Below are 20,487 nucleotides of genomic sequence, written 5' to 3' on the forward strand. Positions count from 1 at the left end.
AATGCTGGGGCCTCCTGTTTGTAGCTTGAAATCAGCCACGGAAACAGATAAATACTACAAACCAAGGATTTCTTCCCCGAGAACAGTCGTTAAACAAAATCACATGAACCCTTCCCCTTTTAAAAGCTATTTTTAGCATCAAATTCCGAACAAAAAGTTATGTTCTATAATGGATACATGAAGGTTCATCATACTTCTGCGCGTGTCTGAAAATTTCCCTAAAAAAGGTAAGGTAATACTGATGATAATAAAGTGATGTTGAAGCAAACAAACCAAGAGAGTTATTTATTAAATGCCTTCTTGGAAATGTAGGCGTAACAAAGCCACTATTAACAGCTGCTTAGTAAGAAGACAGTTAACACTCCCCACTCCAGAGGGCTTTTTCTTCATAGTTTCCTTGCCTTCCTACCCTAACAGCTCAGGTCCTTCAGTATAGAGCTTGCCTTTCTGTATTTTCACACCTGCTCATGAGCCTATCAAACAAATGTACTTAAGTGAGTGTTCCAATAAAAATTAAAATAAGTATATTTTCTCACTTTATTAACAATCTACTTATTCTAAAGCTTCAACATTTGTCCCTAGAGATTTCAACCAAAAAAAAAAAACAAAAACAAAACAAAAAACTAGGAATAATAAGCATTTCTATAAGAATCAGCATTTTCAAAACACTCCGGACGAAAAAGGAAAATTTTTTTCTTTTTTTTTTTTTTTTAACTTCCAGTGCAGTTCACATGCAGGTTATATTAGTTTCAGGTGTTCTCATCTGTCCTAGAGGGAACAATGTAGTACGTGGGGAGTACAGACAGCAGAAAGGGACACTCACCTCAGACCGACTATTATCTACTCTGTGTTTCAGAATTGCTTATGGAGCTTTAGAAACAGACCCATACTGATACCTGGTCCCGCCCCAAACCTGCCAAATCCCACTCTCTGGACCCTAGGACCAAATACACCTGAATACTCGAAGCACTCCATGTGGACCTCTCAGCCCCTGGGGAGCGGATGTATTATCTCCATTTTGTGGATGAGAAAGCGGAAGCTCAGAAGAGCTACATAACTCTCCCAAGGCCTCGGTTATGACATGGGTGGAATGGAACGAGGAGACTCTGAAGCTTAGAGCTTTTTCTGCTTCCTAAGGTGGCTTCTCCAGAAAGAATCACATTAATTTTCTCAATTTCATACAGTGCCTGCCAGTAAGTAATCACTCAAATATTGATGAAAAGAATGGAAAGTTGCTCCCGTGAGTACTTACACTACTTAGTTCATTCATAGTAAGCCGTCGGAGGATAAATTCGGAAACACTCTCGGTGGTAGACATGACAAAGCTCTGAAGAAATGTAAACACCTCATCTGTACGGGGGGAAAAAGTGTGTAACTGAAATGACAGAAATATAAGTTCCTTGGTACAAAATATGTCAGATTTTCTAGTAAAAGTGCAACTATGTTAAGCATATGGGTGCATCACTTACCAAAAACGAATTCCAATAATGTAACAGTCATTAGTACCATGGGGCAATCTATAATTCACCTTAAAGATCATTTAGGAGTTTTAGTTCTGGGTAAGATGGAACAGGGGCACACCAGCCTCTCTCACTATAAAACCTGGACAGAACAGCTGAGCATCTATGTGGAGACCCTAAAAGGTAAAAAGCAGCAGACGGATTCAGAAAGCAGTAACACCCAACAGACTGAAACCATGCACAGGAGCAGTCAAGAAAGTGTGCAGCACGATGGGCCCCGACTTCTGACCAGAGAGTGGAAAAGGGGAACCCCAGAAAAGCAGACAATAAGTCCTTAGGAGGTTCCAGAGGGGGAGGCGCTCAGGAAAACGGCCCCAGAACATGGTTTGTGAACTGCTGGGCTCACCCCGCGCGGCTATGCATGGACCTGCAAGTGAGCAGCATCCCAAAGACCTTCTGAACTGAACTAACAGAGAGACAGCCACCCAGGTCGCAGACTGCCCACCGGGTGGATCACGTGTGGTGCAGGTGAAGACAGCACCACAACGCTGACAGTGGAACCAACAGGCACAGAAACTGGAATGTCAGGAATTAAGGGCTAACCCTAAGCCGACCGTCTGCTTACACAAGATTATCAACATTCTCCACAGGATTTAAATAAGACCCAGAGTCTCATAATATAATACTAAAAATATCTAGGATTCTATCCAAAATAACATGGCACATGAAGCATCAGAAAATCCCTAGCTCACAAGGGAAAAGACAATCTTTCAATGCCAACAATGAGATGATGTTGACTCCAGAAAAACCTGACAAGGACTCCAAACAGCTAATGATAAAAATGCTTCAACAATCAATCAACACATCCTCTTGAAACATATGGGGAAAAAAAAGTCTCAGCAAAGAAACATAAGATACACACAAAAACCATATAGGAATTTTATAACTGAAAAGTATAAGTACTGAAATTTGAAGAACTCACTGGATGGAAACAGTAACAGAAAGAAGAAGCACAAGGAAGGAGTCAGTGAACTTGAAAACAGATCAATAAAATAAAATAAATCATATGCAATATGACAAGTATAATCAAACTGCTGAAAACTAAAGACAAAGAAACAATCTTGAAAGCAGAGAAAAACCGCATATTACCTAGGTGAAGAACACACTGAATTACTACAGAATTCTAATGAGAAACCATGGCAGCCAGAAGCAAATGGAATATGTTTAAATTGCTGAAAGAAAAGACCCGTCAAACCAGAATTTTATACCCAGTGAAAATATTCCTCAGAAGGTGAAATAAAGACATTCTCAGATGAAGGAAAACTAAGAGAATTCACTGCCAGCAACCCTGTTCCAAAGGAAATGCTAAAAGCTGTTCTTCAAACACAAGGCATATGATGCCCCAGGAAAACATAGGACGTCAGGGATGAAAAAAAAGCAAAAGAAACTGCAAACATCCAGGTAAATGCAGTAGGTTCTTCTCTTGTGATTTTAAAAATCTCTTTGACGGTTGAAAGCAAAAATGATAACACTGTCTGGGAGTTATCAACAAATGTAGATATAAGACAACTATAATACAGGGGGGAAGGGCAAAGGAGCCCACAGGGTGGTAAAGTTTCTACATTCATTTTACGTGGTAAAACATTAACTCTAAATAGATTGAAAAGTCAAGTGTGAATACAGTAGTCCCTAAAGCAATCACAAACACACGGACACACACACACAGAATATTATTTAGTAAAAAACACAATAGGTAAATTAAAATGGAATATGAAAAAATGTTCAAACTGCCCAAAACAAGCCAAAAGAGGGAAAGACAGAAATGAAAAACAGCGGGAATAAACAGAATACAAAAAAAATAAAAGACTGAAATCAAAACATATATGTAATTATATTAAATGCAAATAGTCTACACCAATTAAAAGACAGTGTCAGAATGGATAAAAAATCATGACCCAACTATATGATGTCTATAAGAAATTTGCTTCAAATATAACAATCTAAATAGAATAAAAGTAAAAAGCCAGGAAATACTACTATGCAAATTCTAACCAAAAGAAAGTAAGAGTGGTTATATTACTACTAGACAAACCAGACTTCAGAGTAGAGAAAATAACCAGGGATAAAAAGGGACACTGCATAACAAGGGAAGAGTCACCTCAACAAGAAAATGCACTATCCTGAACGCATAGGCACCTAACAACAGAACTGCAAAACATGAAGCCAAAATAATAGAACTAGAAAGAGAGATAAACCCGAACTCAGAGTTAGAGACTTCAACACTCCTCTCTTAGTAACAGAGTAAACAAAAAACAGCAAGGACATAAAACTGAAAAATAGCATGAAAATCTTGGATCTGATATTTATAGGACACTCCACCCAACAACACAATACACATTCTTTCCAAGTTGCACATGGAACAGTGTGCAAGACAGACCATACCCTAGATCATAAACAAACCTCAATGAAGTTTCAAAAACTGAAACTGTACAAAGTATGCTCTCTGACTAGAACAGAGTTGAATTAATAATAACAGAAAGATAACAAGAAAATCCCCAAACACACTTCTAAGTAATTTATGAGTAAAAGAGAGTGTCTCAAGAAAAGTCAGAAAATACTCTGAACGGAAATACAACATATCAAAAGTTTCTGGATGCAATTAAAGCAAAACTTAAAAAATTTACAGCACTAGAGTTCATTTTCAAAAAGAAGTTCTAAAATCAACAACCTAAACTTCCACCTTAACTTTTTTAAAAAGGCAAAATAAACCAAAAGCAAGCAGACAGAAGCAAACAAAAAAACAGAAATCAATGAAATTGAAAAAAAGAAAAATCGAGAGAAAAAAAAGTCAATGACATCAAAAGCTGGTGTTTTGAAAAGGTCAGTAAAATTGATAAACCACTGGCCAGTCTTAGGAGAGGCAGAGATAGAGAGAGAGGATACAAATTATCACAGACCCCAGATGCTGCACACATTAAAAGGAGAAGGGATTACCATGGGCCCTGGACAACTTTGGAAATATAAATGTTCCCATTCACAAATGCCATGATTGTCTATAAAGAAAAATCCCAAGCATTCTATTTAAAAAAGCAAAAAACAAAAACCCCCCTCATAACTAATAAGTGCTTCAGTGAGGTCAGAGAATACCAAGGTCAACACACAAAAACCAATCACATTCCTGTATACTGGCAATACACAACTGAAAACCAAAATTTTAAAAACTTTATCACTTACAATAGCTTCCCCCAAAAGACATACTTGGGCACAAATCTAACAAAACTTGTACAGGATCTATATGCTGAAAACTAAAAAGCTCTGCTGAAAAAAATCAAAGACAGCCTAAGTAAATCGAGAGACACATTATATTCATGGACTAAAAGTCTCAAAATAATAAAGGCAATTCTCCATAAATTGATCTACAGATTTAATGCAATTCCCGTCAAAATTCCAGCAGGATTTTTTTTTTTTTTTGTAAATACAAGCTGGTTATAAAGTTTATATGGAAAGGCAAAGGAACTAGAATAGCTAGAAATAAGAATTTGGAAAGAAGCATCCTACCTATTTAAAGAGTTACTGTAAATCTACAGTAACCAAAACAGTGTGGTACTGGTGACGGGATAAACATATAGATCAACAGAAGAGAGTCCAGAAGTCGATCCACACAAATATGGCCAATTAATTATTTTTAAACAACTTTATTGATATAATTCATGTAACATCATTTACCCATTAAAAGCGTGTAATTCAATGGTATCTAGTACGGTCACAGATATGTGCAACCATCACCACAGGCCAACTTTTTAGAACACTTTCATTACCACAAAGAGAAACCCCATACCCTTTGACCACCACCTTCATAAGCCCATCCCCCCCACCCCTGCCCTACACAATCACTAATCTACTTTCTGTCTCAGATCTGCCTATTTTGGACATGTCATATAAATGGAATTATATAATATATGGTCTTTTGTGACTGCTTCTTTCACTTAACGTGTTTTCAAAGTCCATCCACGTTGTAGTGGGTATCAGTAATTCATTCCTTTTCACGGCCAAATATAGATATATGACATCATTTATCCATTCATCCATCCATCTATTTTGGACTATTTCTGCCATGCCCAATTTTTTTTTTTTTTTTTACAACAGTACAAAACAACAGAGAAAGGATAGTCTCATCAACAAATAATGCTGAACAACTGGATATCCACAGGCAAAACAAAACAACAAAACCTCAACCTAAACCTTACACCTTAAAAATTAACTCAAAATGTATCATAAACCCAAAAATAAAAAACTATAAAATATTTAGAAGAATTTCCTAAACATGATACCTAATGCACAATCCATAAAACAAAAGAAAAAAGCAAACCGGACTTCATCAAAATGAACACTTGTGCTCTACAAGGGAGAGACACTTAAGAAACTGAAAAGCCAAGCTAGATTGGGAGAAAGTATTTGTAAATCACATATCCAACAAAGGATTTGTATCCAGACTATATCTTGAATTCTCATTATATACATTTCCTACAAGTGTATATGAAAACAAATAACTCAATTTTAAAATAGATAAAAGATTTGAACACTTTGCAAAATGTGGTATCTATCACTCTTAGAAATATTCACTTTTTTTAAAGATCACATAGCATTAAAAATTACAGAATTAATTTAAAATGTTCATGTTACTTATTATAGAGACAATACTATCTGGCCTCTGAAGTACCTCATAAATCACTTGTCAGGTCAAGAAGCCATGAGCAAATGGTTGAAAGGTAAAGGTTTTTTTTTTGTTTGTTTGTTTTTTAAGATTTATTTATTTGACAGAGAGAGCAAGCACAAGCAAGGGGAGCAGGAGAGGGAGAAGCAGGCTCCCCACCAAGCAGGGAGCCCGATGTGGGGCTCCATCCCAGGACCCTGGGACCATGACCTGAGCTGAAGGCAGCAGTTTAACTGACTGAGCCACCCAGGCGCCCCAAAAAGTAAAGCTTTTTACTATAAAAGCATTATAACCAAGGAATATGCTAAGAACAGAATATTCCTCTCCTTCCAGATTGTCTGCCTTTCTTTCTCCTATATATACTCAATAATAGTATCAAGAAATGAAAATAAAGTTAACCTGAGGTTCCAAGGGAAAGCTGAGGGCTTTCAGGACAGAGAACGAAGTGACGTGAAGAAAAGCAGGGGCTGTGTTTCCAACGTCACCCTCACTCTCATGGTGTTTCCTGTTAGTTACCCAATACAGAAGACTCTCCCAGGCCCCCAGGCACTGCCACCTCTCCAATTTAACAGCTCATCACAATACACAAACTGCAAAAAACTTCAACCAGAATGGGGTATATGGTTTTGTTTCCTCCTCTGTGCCTCATATAATCAACAGTGGTAACCTGAATCCCAAAAGTGGTACCAGAATTGGTCAAAAGCTGTCTCATCAGTCAAAATCACAAGATACCGCCTCACACCCATTAAGATGGCATTATCAGCAAACGAACAAACGAGTGCTGGTGAGGATGTGGAGAACCTGGATCCCTGGGCACTGCTGACTGGGCTGTGGTACGGTGCAGCCGCTAAGGAACACAGTATGGCAGTTTTTCAAAACATTAAACAGAATTACCATGTGATCCAGCAATTTCACTTCTAGGTATACAACCAAAAAAAAAAAAAAAAAAAAAAGAAGAAGAACTGAAGGCAGGGACTTGAAGAGATATTTGCATATTTGATGTTCACAAGCAGCATTATTCACATGGCCAAAAAGCGGAAATTACCCATGTCCATCAACAGATGAATGGATAAACAAACTATGGCATACACGTACAATGGAGCATTAGCCTTAAAGAGGAATGAAATTCTGACACATGCTACAGTACGGATGAACCTTGAAGACATCACAGTTTGCGAAATAAGCCCAACATAAGAAGACAAATACTGTATGATTACACTGATTTGAGGTCCCTAGAACAGTCAAATTCACAGCGACGGAAAGTACGAAGGTGGTCGCCAACAGCTGGGGCTGGGGGTGGGGGAGATGAGGAGTTAGCGCCTAGCAGGTACAGAGATTCAGTTTGGCATGACAAAAAAGTTCTGGGGAATGGATGGTGGCATGAGCGTACTGAATGTCCTAACTGTACACTTAAAAATGGTTAAAGTGTACATTTTATGTTACGTATATTTGACCACAATTTAAAAAAATAAAAGCTACCTCGGGAAGAAAAGGTCAAGTAGACACAGAGATTAATCAAGGCCAGCAAACAAAAGCCCCCTGGGAGAAAAGTGAGACCCTGCACCGAGGACCCCAGGCCCGCTGTGGCAGGTGCAGCAAGCACTTAGGGCAGAAGGCATCCGCTGCTGAAGGCCAGGTACTCCGGCCTGTATGATCCGATGTAACCAAAGAGGGGGCTGTAATGCAACTAAAGGTGCATTTCCACAAACATAAACGGGATACGGTTATTTTGAATTTTGAAAAAATAACGATTAAAACATCATTTTACAAAAACTCATTTATGTGTACCATGGATGCACCAAAAGGAGAATCACAACCCGAGTCCGATCCGATTAGATTCACAGATGAGACTGGAGGCAAACTGCCACACGCCTGCTCTCACTTCGCATTCGTGAGCGCTAGCTCCACGCGCACCCCCCACCCAGGCTTCCCCACTTCCCCAGTCCACCCACTAATCGTCCTTCCCAGGCAAATATGCTCCCCCCACCCCTCGGCTTCCTCTTTCACTAAGATAACACCACAGTTAGAAAGGGACACTGCCGCTCCGGCCTCGGCCCACCCATCCACACGTGCCCCCCACTGGCACCCCGTCGAAGGCCGGCCCCTCTGCTGGTGCCCCGGACCCCGAGCACTTTCGCCTCCTCTCAGCCACCAAGAAGCAGACGTCCCCTCCTCAAATCTTCAAAACTCCCCTCTACTGAATCGTTTCTATCAGCACAAAACACTGCTATTTTCTCCCCCGAAGGAAGTAAAACCTCTCCTGCCCCAGAGCAACGGTCCCATGTCTCTGCTCCCTCACACATGACAATCCTTGAAAGAGCTGCCCCCACCGCCACCCAAAACGTTCTGTCAGGGTGACCCTGATTTCCATGTTGCCAAAACCAATGGTCACCTTCAGCTCACCAGCAGCATCTGGTGCAGTTATCACTCCTTCCTTCTGGCTCCAGAACAGCACATTCTCCTGGTTTTTCTCTTCTCATGCTGTAGTGAATTCCTCCTAAATGTCCTCTGCCAGTTCCTCCCCAACCTCTAGACACTGGTGCTCCCCACGCACCTGGACCTCTTCTCTGTCTACACGGGCTCCGTGGGTGTTCTCGTCCAGCATCATGGCTTTAAATACCACCGCTATGCTACGACCCCCAAATTCGTATTTCCAACCCACACTTCTCCCTGAACTCCAGACTCAGAGGCAAATGCAAGCTCACCAACTCCACCAGGATAGCTAACAGGTGCCCCGCACTTAACCTACCCAAAGCAGAACTGCCCATCTTTACTCCAAAACCTTCTCCGACTCCAGTCTTTCTCACCTCAGTTAAAGGTAACGCCCATCTGTCCACCTTCTCCAAAAGCTAAGTGGCCTTTGAGTTCTCTCTTTTTCTCACAGCCCACATCCAGACCCATCAGCAAATCCTGCTGGACAAACCATCAAAATACATCCAAATTTCTAACTCACTGCATCCATGGCTAGTACGCCGTGCAAGCCCAGAAGCTGGTCTCTGCAGCTCTGCCCTTGCCCCTCTCGCGCTCTCTCGACACCAGGGCCCAGTGAGCTTTCTAAAACTCAACCCAGGGCTCAGCACTCCCCAGCTCAAACCCTCTAAGAGCCACACTCTTAAAATGGCCCAGGAAGGGAGTCCTACGTAACTGTCCCCACTTCCCTCTTTCCCTCTCAAAGTTCAGGTCCTGTTATCCTTCCCTTGATGCCTCCTAACTGTTCCCCAGACAGCGAGCTCTCCCGCGGGCTCCTCCTCACTCGCCTCCCCTACGTGCGTGCAGGGCTCCATCCCTCAAGAGTTAAAGTCTTTGCATAACTGACTGTTCCCGTCACAGCCAGGGCCTCCTCGACCAATCAACTATACCTGTAACCCTCCACCTCTACCCCAGCACGCCCCGTCCTCCCTTCCCTACCTTATTTTCCCCCAACACCTACCCAACTACCGTATATTGTATATGGCTGCTGCTTATTACCCCTCTGCCCGCCACAGGCCAGACCCGCGCAATACAAGCGATCTCGACAAGGGCAGGGATTTTCGCTCTTTTTTCACACTGACACCCTAGCGCTCACAACAGTGCTTGGCATACAGATCATCAGTACATATCTGCTGAATGAGTTCCCCAACACCAGCTCAAAGACTTTCCACAGTCGCCCCCCCATTAAGATTTAAATAACTTCAAACCCTGAGGATCAGCACAGTAACCACTGCAGGTTAAGGGGAAGAGAAGGGGAAAAGGCATCTCGCCAGACACGGGACACCGAGCCCCGTCCTCCCCGGCTTTTCTCCCCACATGCCGTTCCAAGCGCTAGCAGGATAAAAAAAAAAAAGAACAGGAAGGAAAAAAAGTAGGACAAATGGCAATGACAGGAGTTGTACGCGCTCAGAAAGACGTAGGAATGACAGATGTCGAAGCGGTTGTGGGTACATGGGGATTTATGACATCTCCATTTTTCTAGATATTTAAGGATCTTCCATTAATAAAATACTGAAAATTGAAAATTAAAATAAAAAAATTTTAAACACAACAAGGCAAAGTTGCTCCAAACAGCAGGATACTGCCAAACCTCAATCCCACCTGCTCACAGTAAGCATTCCTGGGTATTTCTGACTTTACCATTACTTCTTCATTGCCCCCTGGTAGTGGTAATTAACTCCCACACGGCCTTCTTGTTTATAAAATGGAAATAAGTATTTTCTATTTTCCTCTTCTCTCATAAAAGGGATCTTTCAGGATTAAGATCTGTTTACAGGTAATGAAGCTGGATACGGTTTACCGTATGGACGCCAAAGGCTAATATAATTAAACAGGTATTTCCTTGGCTCTTGGTGACAAAAAAGATCTGCATGAGGTGCTATAGGAACTCTTACGTTCTGCTGCTGCTAAGAACATAAAATGTGTACACATTCTGGAACGGAAAACTGGAAAAACAAGTTTCATTATCTTATAAAGCTGAATACGCACAGGCCCTAGGAACCAATACACATGCTGGAGAGACGCACACACAAGTCCAGAAGACAAGTGTTCGTGGTAGCACGCTACATCACGGTAATCAATTACAATCCAAAGTCCAGCACTGGGAAAACGCATAAACTGTGCTGTCTTCATACAAAGGAAGATTATACAACAGGGAAAATAATGAAGTCTAAGAAAGGACGTGCATGAATCTTACAAACACGTGATGTGAAAAAAGTTACAGAAGATTTCCCACAGTAAAGTAACATTTCTACAGAGCCCAGAAGCAGGAAATCAAGATACCATGGTGTTGAGGAATATCTATAGATGAAGTAAAACCACTTTTAAAGTGCATGGAAGTGATAAAGACAAAAGTCAAAATAAGGAAGCAAAAGGGGGGATTGAGGAGTAACAGGTACATTCATTCTTAGGTTGGGTAATAAGTTCACAGGTGTTTGATTATTTGGCATCATAACATATATAAAACCATCACACACTCGTGTGTGTGTGTGTGTGTGTGTGTGTGTGTGTGTGTGTGTGTGTGTCAAATATCACAATTTTCCGAAGGGTACCCGTGACCCAATCCTGCTCTTGAAAGCACTAACCCTATTAAAAAGTCAAAACATGTCAAATGAACCCAAATTTATGCCCTTAAGGAGACGAAAACCTTATAAAAAGTTACTGTTATGTGTACAGCATTTGGTTTCACTGCCATTATTAAAAATATCACAATCTAGAAACTAGCTTTAAAATTTCATAAGCATATATTAAAATCTAATCCCATCAATGTTATCCTATGATTCCCTAGGATTCTCAAGTAGCAGATTTCTAAAAATCCAAGTGAAACTGGTGGGAAGGACTGGGAATCAAGGCTCTTCGTTAAATAGTGTCTCTAGTGTCCGTGGTCTTCAGCGGCTGTCTTCCATGCATCTTTGTTTAAGGAGAGAACAAAAAGCTCAATGCTTCTACTACCACTATACTTTCTGTATGAAGTATATTCTATTTAAAAGGTGCTCAGAGATGAACGTATCTGAAAACAAGTAATTATGAAATTACTACCATTCTTGTGCTTTAATCTCTGCAACATCTAGCAGAGTGGCCATTAGAAATGCATCTTGCTTAAACATATATGAAACAGCGATCATTTTCGTGTCTGGAAATTAAAGAGTGAGCAAAAATTTAAAAAAACAAAAAACAAAAGCAAATAAAATCACATTTCAAAACAACAGTAACCAGCAAATGTAAACGCTATGACGTCAGCTCCATGAGGGCAGACGGTCTGCGCCTTCGCTACGGCATCCCCAGCACCACCAGGGGATACTTGGTCCATATCTGCTGAATGCATGAGGTGATCCTTTTATTTAAAAGGTCAGGAATTTCCTCTCATTCTAACCACAAACCATATACCAAGCAAGACACCAACAGAAACTATGTATCCTCACCATCTTGGGCACTGGAACCTTTCAACATGCAAGTGTGCAATAACTTCAACAGGACCTGGAGGCATCTGTCAGTTTCCAGCAAGGGCATGTAGGCATTTGTACCAAACTTCATAAGGGATTCCAGAAGAGGATCTAAGAATATCCTTAATACATTCTGTGTTCTCCGCTTTTCACTAGATATTAAAAGACATGCCCAAATCAAGCATTTCAAAAGCATGAAGATATTATTTTCCATCTATAACTTGTGGAACTGGTTAGCTACTGGATTCAATGAGGTAGAATTAGTCTCATGGATGATCCGGACACCTATGCACCTCCTGGGACTGGTCTTCCCCTCTGGCCTCCTCGCTGACCTCTCAGTCTATGTTTTCTCAGTAAATTCTCTGTGTGCTTGCAAAGAAAAGCACAGGGAAGAACATACCGCACTCGACTCTAGGCACAAGTAGGAAAGAGATCCTATACCCACTTTATTTGTAAATTAAAATGCTTAGACCCTGCTACAATAATTCAAAAAAAAAAAAAACCAAACCAAAACATAACTAGTCACAGAAACGAGACATTAAAAAAATATACAAAGAATTAAGGGTTTATAAAAAACCATCATAACCAACCTTCATACTAAAACTTTGTCTACAAAAGAGATTCGATGTTAAATCAAATTAACTGCGTATCATGCAAATACACTAGCAAATGGAACCGCTTTTTGCAATACTTATAATCTGGTGAGAACTAATTTGTGCATATTCTCAAAATATGAGTTTTATCTTTATAACACTTAAAAAAAATTACACATTTTACAAAGGGGTCAAACCCTGTAAATTTCTTTACCTAATCTTATGCTAGAATCTTACAACCTATTCTTCTAATATTCTCTTATAAAACCAGTGATTACTATATATAGTTTTTCTGACCTTCTCTAACAGTTGAACTTACCTAAAAAGACTAACAAGCCCCTATTCCTATCAATTTATTGTTAATTTTAAACATTTCTCTAGCATACACACTGTGATCAATTCCATACCTTTACACCTGACTCAATCACGGAAAAGTGTGAATAGGCACCATAAATCTGAGTAGCCTTTTTTTTTTTTTAAGATTTCTTTGCAAGTTGGGAAACACTTACCTGTACTGAGCCTTCATTCCTTCCACATCTACGGCCAGCAAGACCATCATTGCAACAAGCTTGGCTTCAAACCAGTCAGGCATAAGGCAGTCTTCTCCCGCTTAAATAACAAGAGTTGAGGTTTGCAAAGCATTAACAAAATCCTTCAAAGATGATGTTTCAAGAAGAAAACAGCCAGATGATTATGCTTTATCAATACCAAATTATAAGCAAGGAGATGAAATGGAGATGAAATGCAGAACACTCCTGGGCATAGCTCACTGTTACAATGAGAGCGGTAGTGAGTGGTATAAAATGGTACCGTGCCCTCACCTGTCTGGGGAATAAGAGAAAATCCCCCAAGGAAGGACAACCAGGCTGAGCATGAAGGCTGGGAAAGAGTACAGTAGGTGAAGGGAGGCAAGGCTTCCCCAAGGAAGGCAGAGCATGCCGAAGGCCCTCTGGAGGACAGAGCATGCCACATTCCAGAGGATGGATGGATGCCTATGCAGCAGGGCACGTGAATGGGAGGGAGTGCCAAAGCTGAGGTGACACAGCCAGCCAGGGAAGAGACCAGGGGACTTAGTGGGCCATGCCAAGAATTCCTTGACCTTAAAGGCTAGGGGAAGCCACTTTAGGTTAAAGTGAAGGCGTAGAAAGAAAGGGAGGAAACATTTGTAGATCCAAATTAGTAGTTTAAAAAGACTTCTCCGGGTACAATGTGGGAGATTGTAGCGGAAGCAAGAGGAGATTCAAGGTGATGGGTTAAGAGGCAATTCTAGTTATTTCAGTTGAGAGAAGAAAATTGCCTAAAATGTAAGCAGGACGACGATGGAGTGGGTATGGACCCAAAGGCTCTGGAGCCTCGGACCTATGTCTGAGCCCCGGTCCTGTGCTCCTTAGCTGTGGGGCCCTGAGACAACTGCTTGTCCTCGCAGAAAGCTTAGGCCTACACTGAAACTAACATAACAGTATGTGTCAACCACACTCAAAAAAATAAAACAGAACAAAAACCTAAAAAAAAGAAAGTTTAGGTCATCTATGGAATCAAACTAACCTATGACTCTCCTTGGGTTTCTTATAAAAATTAAATTTACTCGAAGTTTCTAGAATTAGTTTTGGAAGACAGAACATAGTTAACAGATAAAATGAATATTTTCCCATCTCTAAAAGCCAATTAAACGAAAATAAGCCATGAATAGATTTCTTTTTCATTCATGGTGTATTATTATAGCAAGATCACACTTTTCACCTCAATTCCCAAGAAAAATTTAGGTAAGAGATCTAGTTTTCCAACCCAGTAGTTTAAATTAACTTAAACCAGTTTTCTTAAATGCTCTAATATACTTTGGGGGTAATTTAATATATTTTAACATAAATTTACTGGAATAGAACAGAAGACAGTAGTAAAAACATACCTGCATGTAGGACAACTCAGTTAAAAAATACAACAAAAGGATAAACTTTGTTATATATTATTTTTTAAAATGCTTTTATAAAGGCCACTTAGTTGCCATCAGTAAAAAATCTATTTTTTTTTAAAAATCCCAATGTCGGTGCTATCCTGGAAAATGGAGTAGGCTAAATTTGTAAGTGTCGTAAAGACGAGTTACTGAAACTTGTTCTTGGAAACATTTTTCCTCACATTACTGCTTTCTACCCACCCGTACACTGAAGTCCTTCCTAAGCACAGACTAAAATGAAGTCATTCATGACGGTCCAGGAAACAGACCCCCTGGACCTTACGGGGGGGGGGGGGGTGCTACTCCAGCAGCAGCGGCGCCTGCGCACGTGGCGCGCTCACGCGCGGGAGCAGGAGCCCTGGCCTGCGGTTCGACACGTGGGGGAGTGACCAGCACACGCGGCGGTCCTCACCGCGGCGAAGCCGACGGTTCTCACTTCCTTCGGCGAAATACAGCAGGGTTCTAGAACCACAGATTCTGCTTGAAATCCCAGGCAACTGTTCACCTTGGATACCAAAAGGGAAGGTTATAAATCGGAAACGTAGTGGATTTTATTTTTTCGAAGATTTTATTTATGTATTTGACAGAGAGACACAGCGAGAGAGGGAACACAAGCAGGGGGAGTGGGAGACGGAGAAGCAGGCTTCCCGCGGAGCAGGGAGCCCGATGTGGGACTCGATCCCAGGACGCTGGGATCGTGCCCTGAGCCGAAGGCAGACGCTTAACGACTGAGCCACCCAGGCACCCCTGGAGGGGGGTTTTAGTGGCTTCTGATGTCAAGGAATGCCACCGTACCAGACCAGTAATGACAGAGTGCCTTGCTCTTCCAGTGCAAGCCACTCTGGCAGGTCTGTCTACTATGGAGTGCTCCCAAAGTACCTGGCCAACAGGGAAGCAAATCCACGCTACAGAGTGACGGCTCTCAAACTCCCACCTGGTGTAGAATCACCTGGAGGCTTTGTCAATACAGAGGGTAAGCCCCCACCCAGAGTTTGATCCAATAGGCTTGGGACAGAGCTGGAAAATTTGTTTTTCTAGAGTTTCCAGGTGATGTTGATGTTGCTGGTCTGGAAACCATACTCTGCAAACCACTGAGGGAGAATTCCCCTTTTCACTCACTGAAGCTAGAAAAGTGGAGGCAACAATGGTTTTAAAGAAACAAAAGAATCGTTGGCTATTACGAATCACCTTAATGCATTTTAGCCCCAAATCACTGGGCAAATCTTGCTACCATGAATTTTAAACAGTGAGTGTAATTCTAGAAAATGCAAGCTAGGCTGCAGTGTTGGAGAGCATACTAGGCTCGTCCGGGGCATGGAGGAGAGAAAGGTGAAGTGGAGGGGAAGGATTAAAAAGAGGTACGAAAACACTTTTGAGCCTGACAGGTAAACGCATTACCTTGCTATGCTGGTGTGTTTCCTATAGACATAGGTCCAAACCCATCACACATATAGTTTAAATATATACAGTGTGATGTAAGTCAATCATACCTCAATGCTGTTTTTAAAATTTGTTGTACAACTGCAATATACTACTTCTTTCTTGGTTACATTTTAAGTAGGCACATCATTTAACTACAAAATCTTGATACCAAATATCCTTTCTGAGGGACTGCTTGATTTAAGTATACATTTCTTCAAATGTATTTCCCTCTCTGATTAATCTTAGCGCATCCAAGGTCTGACAAGCCTTCAGTGCTACTTCCAAACTATGTTTCACTTTCTGTGATTCAGAAAGCCTGCCCTGAAAGCTCTTCAGCATTTGTTTGTTTACAGGTGATGCTGGTTTTGAGTGGCTTTTGCCGCTATTGCTTTGTTTTGTTGTCTTGCGTACCATGTGTCCAACACGGTGTGCATACCTACATGTATGTGTATTACCCCATATCCACCCTTACCTCCTACCATTCCTTCTTGGGCTCCATGCCACAGACAGACAGATACATAAATACACAGACAGACGCCTACCTACTTTCAGCTCCCTGGATGCAAGTTCATCCAAGCCTTGTGGGATACTCCTTTCTACTTTTCACCTTCATTTCTGCCCACTGGTCAGATGTCACCCATCTGGTAACCTCCCACTACCGGTCTACCGTTCCAAGTAGGTACTGCATTCACAGGTTCCCCAGCCTGGTGCTGACTATGTCTTTCAAGGCACTGTGCTGGGATTATCTGCTTACCTATCAACTACCTTGCTAGATAATGCTCTGAGAGCAGGGGATACAGCTTTTATCTCTGACTCCAATGCCCAGCTCTTAAAACACACTTGATATATGCCTGCTGAATCAACAGTGCAAAATCTATCTGTACTAACTATGCCAAAATTCAAAGAAAAAGCTACTTTAGATGTAGAACCTGACTGAAAATAGTATTTTGGCCAATAAGTCCTTATATAAAAACAAAATTGAATACTGCATGTATTTTATGCTCAGAAACTCAAGCTAAATTTTGTTTGTTTTGGAATTTATTAACTTGCTCTGAAAACAACCCCAGTAATTGCTAATTAAACTTTATAAAGGCACTCAGCCAAGCGCATTAAAAGTCAAACAAAAATATTAAAATACACACAAATGCCTCCCCTTTGCACTTGAAATCAAGTTTTAAGTTTTTAAAAAACTTAAAATAGCCTATTATATTAAACAGTATATTTAAGTCCTAGAAATATTAAAGAAAGATTCTAAAAATCTTGTTTCATCTGATTCTGAATATTTACTCAGATCTGATGCTGTTTTTTACTTTGAATTATAAAACAAGTTCTGAAGACATTTTAGGGACTTTAATGTATGTTTACTCTAGTAGGGATGAAACTTTCTTTACTTTTATAGGCCTAACAAAAGAATCCTCCAAGTAACAACACAGAGAATTTACTAGACAGAGGGAGAATGAAAACATGAAAGAGAAATGTTCTAAGAAGGAAAAACAGATAAAGTCATGTATTTCGGAAGGATAATTATCTGATCATTTAAAACCTATTCCATGATCAGATTAGAGAAATCAGTACATGAAAATGACTTGGTCTGAGACAAAGCCAGGAAATTTCAGACATGTTAAATTCAAAGATGCAATTTACCCAAATTATCAACTAAGGACTTTAATGAAGAAGAAGCATTAGCAATGTAAAAAGAATCCTAATTAATGAATCTGCTAATAGTTCTTCCCTCAATGCAGTCTTACACATTTCCCTAAAGAAGCTGGAAAATGGATCTTGACTAAGTTATCTGGTAAAAACAAAAAACTAACAAAACCATCCTTTCAAACATAATTTTTCTCTAAAACTACATTACACAATCAGTTCATACTACATGTAATGTTTTGAAAACAAACACACAAAAGATGCACAGATTTATCTACAAATACTTCCACTTACAGAGGCTCTAAAAACACATCTGTGGTATCTAGCCCGTGAGGATTCAACGATTGTAGAATAAATTTGTTTCTGTCCAATTCCTACTCTGGCAACTTACTAGTTTCTTAAAACATACAAAAGTAGTTTAAAATCTCAAGTCCTAGACCAGATAAAGTACAAGTTAGGAAACATATTTTTACATTCCCTTTATTCACATTATTTGGCTGAAAATACGAGTTTGATATCAGTAAATTGGCACACGTTTGGTTAAGCTTCTATTTGGACTGAAGAAACTACTTAAAAGTTCTTTGAAAAGAATTTGGTGATATCAATCCATATAAATGATTTCAGACTTACTTACTTTCCCAAGCAGGTGACTTAATATAATCTTGAACTAGGTTCTTCACGTAAGCATTTAAAGAGGATGTCTCAGGAAGTCCAATGGAGATAGAAGCTGAGGCTCGCCTAAAACAGCTTTCATTAACACGCAACCAATCACAGAGCTAGGAAAGAAAATAGTTATTACTTTATTTTAAAAACCTAACTGAGCAAAGGGTTTCTAATTTCCCTAAGTCAATTTTCTTTCTTCCACGATAAAGTGAATTTAAATATCTGAATGCAACAGGGGCGCCTGGGTGGCTCAGTCACTTAAGCGTCAGACTTCGGCTCAGGTCATGGTCTCAGGGTCCTGGAATCGAGCCTGGGGTTGGGCTCCCAGCTCAGCATGGAGTGTGCTTGTCCCTCTGCCCCCCGCTGCCCCCGGCTCATGTCCTCTCTCTCTCAAATAAATAAAATCTGTAAAAAAAAAATCTGAACACAACAAAGTAATAGAACATTTAGTCATGACTGAGTTCTACAGACAGTGCAGATAGAAAGAATGTGTATCCGTATATATACGTATGTGTGTGTGTATCTACACATGAATGTATAAACTTCATTTACAGGCAAGAATTTTTAAAGTACCTAATATATAGTGCACATTTTAATAAAGTTTTCTAAAGAACATTTCTGTGAAAATTGACACATTATGTAAACCAAATTACAACCTTAAATTAAATTAAAATTCATTTCTGCTTCCTATACTAAAACAGGGATATGTTTGTTTTCTATTAATTACAGTTAAAGTTCCTACCCTCCTCACAAGTCTACTTTCTATCATATGTGCATTTTAAAATATATTAAATAAAAAGAGAAATACTAGTCCTTCTCTGTGGCAACTTTTAGAAGATTTGCAAAACTCAGAGTTCCAAAATTCATCTTTGGTCACATGTAATTGTGAATTTTGTTTTGAAATTGAATTATGTTCTCAGTTTTGTTTTCATAGCATATCTCTTACTGTGCAAATTCAACATATGAATTTAAATACGAAGTAAATAATTATGAAATAAGTCTTTCTAAAAAGTAAGAATTTTTTAAAAAGTATTCCTTGCATTAGGGTTAACCAAAATTACATATAAGGAGACAGTAATACATCGCTTGACCAAAGACAAACTTGATGAACAAATGAATCAGTCAAGATTAACTGACATCCCATCAGTGGCAATAAATGAGCAGTTCCATAACACTAAAGAAGTTGCTCTGTGTAGGTCTTTATCAAGTTGGATCATCATAAAATCTAACAGTAAGGTCAGCCAGGATACTGATCTTTCGACAGGATATACTTTTTCTTTATATTTCTCTCAAACTGGCCAGACTAAGTTTCTTAACTATTGCTATAAGATGTGTGAGGTTTCACAAATCATGCATTTCCCACAAGCACCATCCTATTATAACAAAACTGATAAACTCAAATTCATATTTGTTTCTTCTATCAAATCTGTCACAAGATTCTGAATGTTGCCTCTCCAAAGAGTTTTCATGTCAGAATTATGGCTTAAAATGGCATCTACCTAGCAGTCTCTGGGAGACAGGTTCCCTTGATTTCCCATTAAAAGACAAATCTCAAAAGTTTATTTGCATACTGCCAAGACAAGGAGAAGATGCCACAGAGTGGGAGAAAATATTTGTAAAAGACACATTATCTGGTAAAGTATTGGTTCAAAACATACAAAGAACTCTTAAAACTTAACATTAAGAAAACAACCAACCCGATTTTTAAAAATGGGCAAAAGATCTAAACAAACACCTCCCCAAAGAAGATATACAAAGAGCAAACAGTATATGAAAAGATGCTCAGTATCATATGTCACCAGAGAATTGCAAATTAAAACAAGATACCACTACACACCTCACAGAGGCTAAAAGCCAAACCACTGACAACACCAAATGCTGACAAGGACGTGGGGCAACAGGAACTCTCCTTCACTGCTGGTGGGAATGCAAAACAGTACTACCACTTTGGAAGACTATTTGGTAGCTCCTTAAAAAACTGAACATTTTCTTAACATATAATCCAGCAACCGTGCCCCTTGGTATTTATTCAAATGAGTTAAAAAGTTATGTCCATACAAGAACTCGTATGTGAATGTTTATAGCAGCTTTATCCATAATTGCCAGAATTTAAAAACAACGAAGA

At 39.8% G+C, this 20,487-nt stretch overlaps 1 protein-coding gene across 3 annotated transcripts in view; it reads right to left on the reverse strand.

The window, feature by feature from the left end:
- TARBP1 (tRNA guanosine 2 -O-methyltransferase TARBP1) overlaps positions 1-20,487 on the reverse strand; it is an 83,597-nt gene that overhangs the window by 42,802 nt on the left and 20,308 nt on the right. For all 3 annotated transcript variants that reach the window (XR_003609499.2, XM_028104489.2, XM_028104490.2), the window contains exons 10-13: positions 18,334-18,475; positions 13,189-13,288; positions 12,066-12,238; positions 1,253-1,350 (exon numbers count right to left, since the gene is read on the reverse strand). Coding sequence is in view for 2 of the 3 variants with exons in the window: in XM_028104489.2 (XP_027960290.2) it covers positions 1,253-1,350; positions 12,066-12,238; positions 13,189-13,288; positions 18,334-18,475 (513 nt within the window). In the remaining variant the exon portion in view is untranslated. The remainder of the gene's footprint in view (positions 1-1,252; positions 1,351-12,065; positions 12,239-13,188; positions 13,289-18,333; positions 18,476-20,487) is intronic.

The sequence above is a fragment of the Eumetopias jubatus genome, unplaced genomic scaffold (assembly GCF_037043125.1).
Source record: "Eumetopias jubatus isolate StellerSeaLion01/CBP00866 unplaced genomic scaffold, mEumJub1_p1.0 scaffold_17, whole genome shotgun sequence".
Lineage (NCBI taxonomy): Eukaryota > Metazoa > Chordata > Mammalia > Carnivora > Otariidae > Eumetopias > Eumetopias jubatus.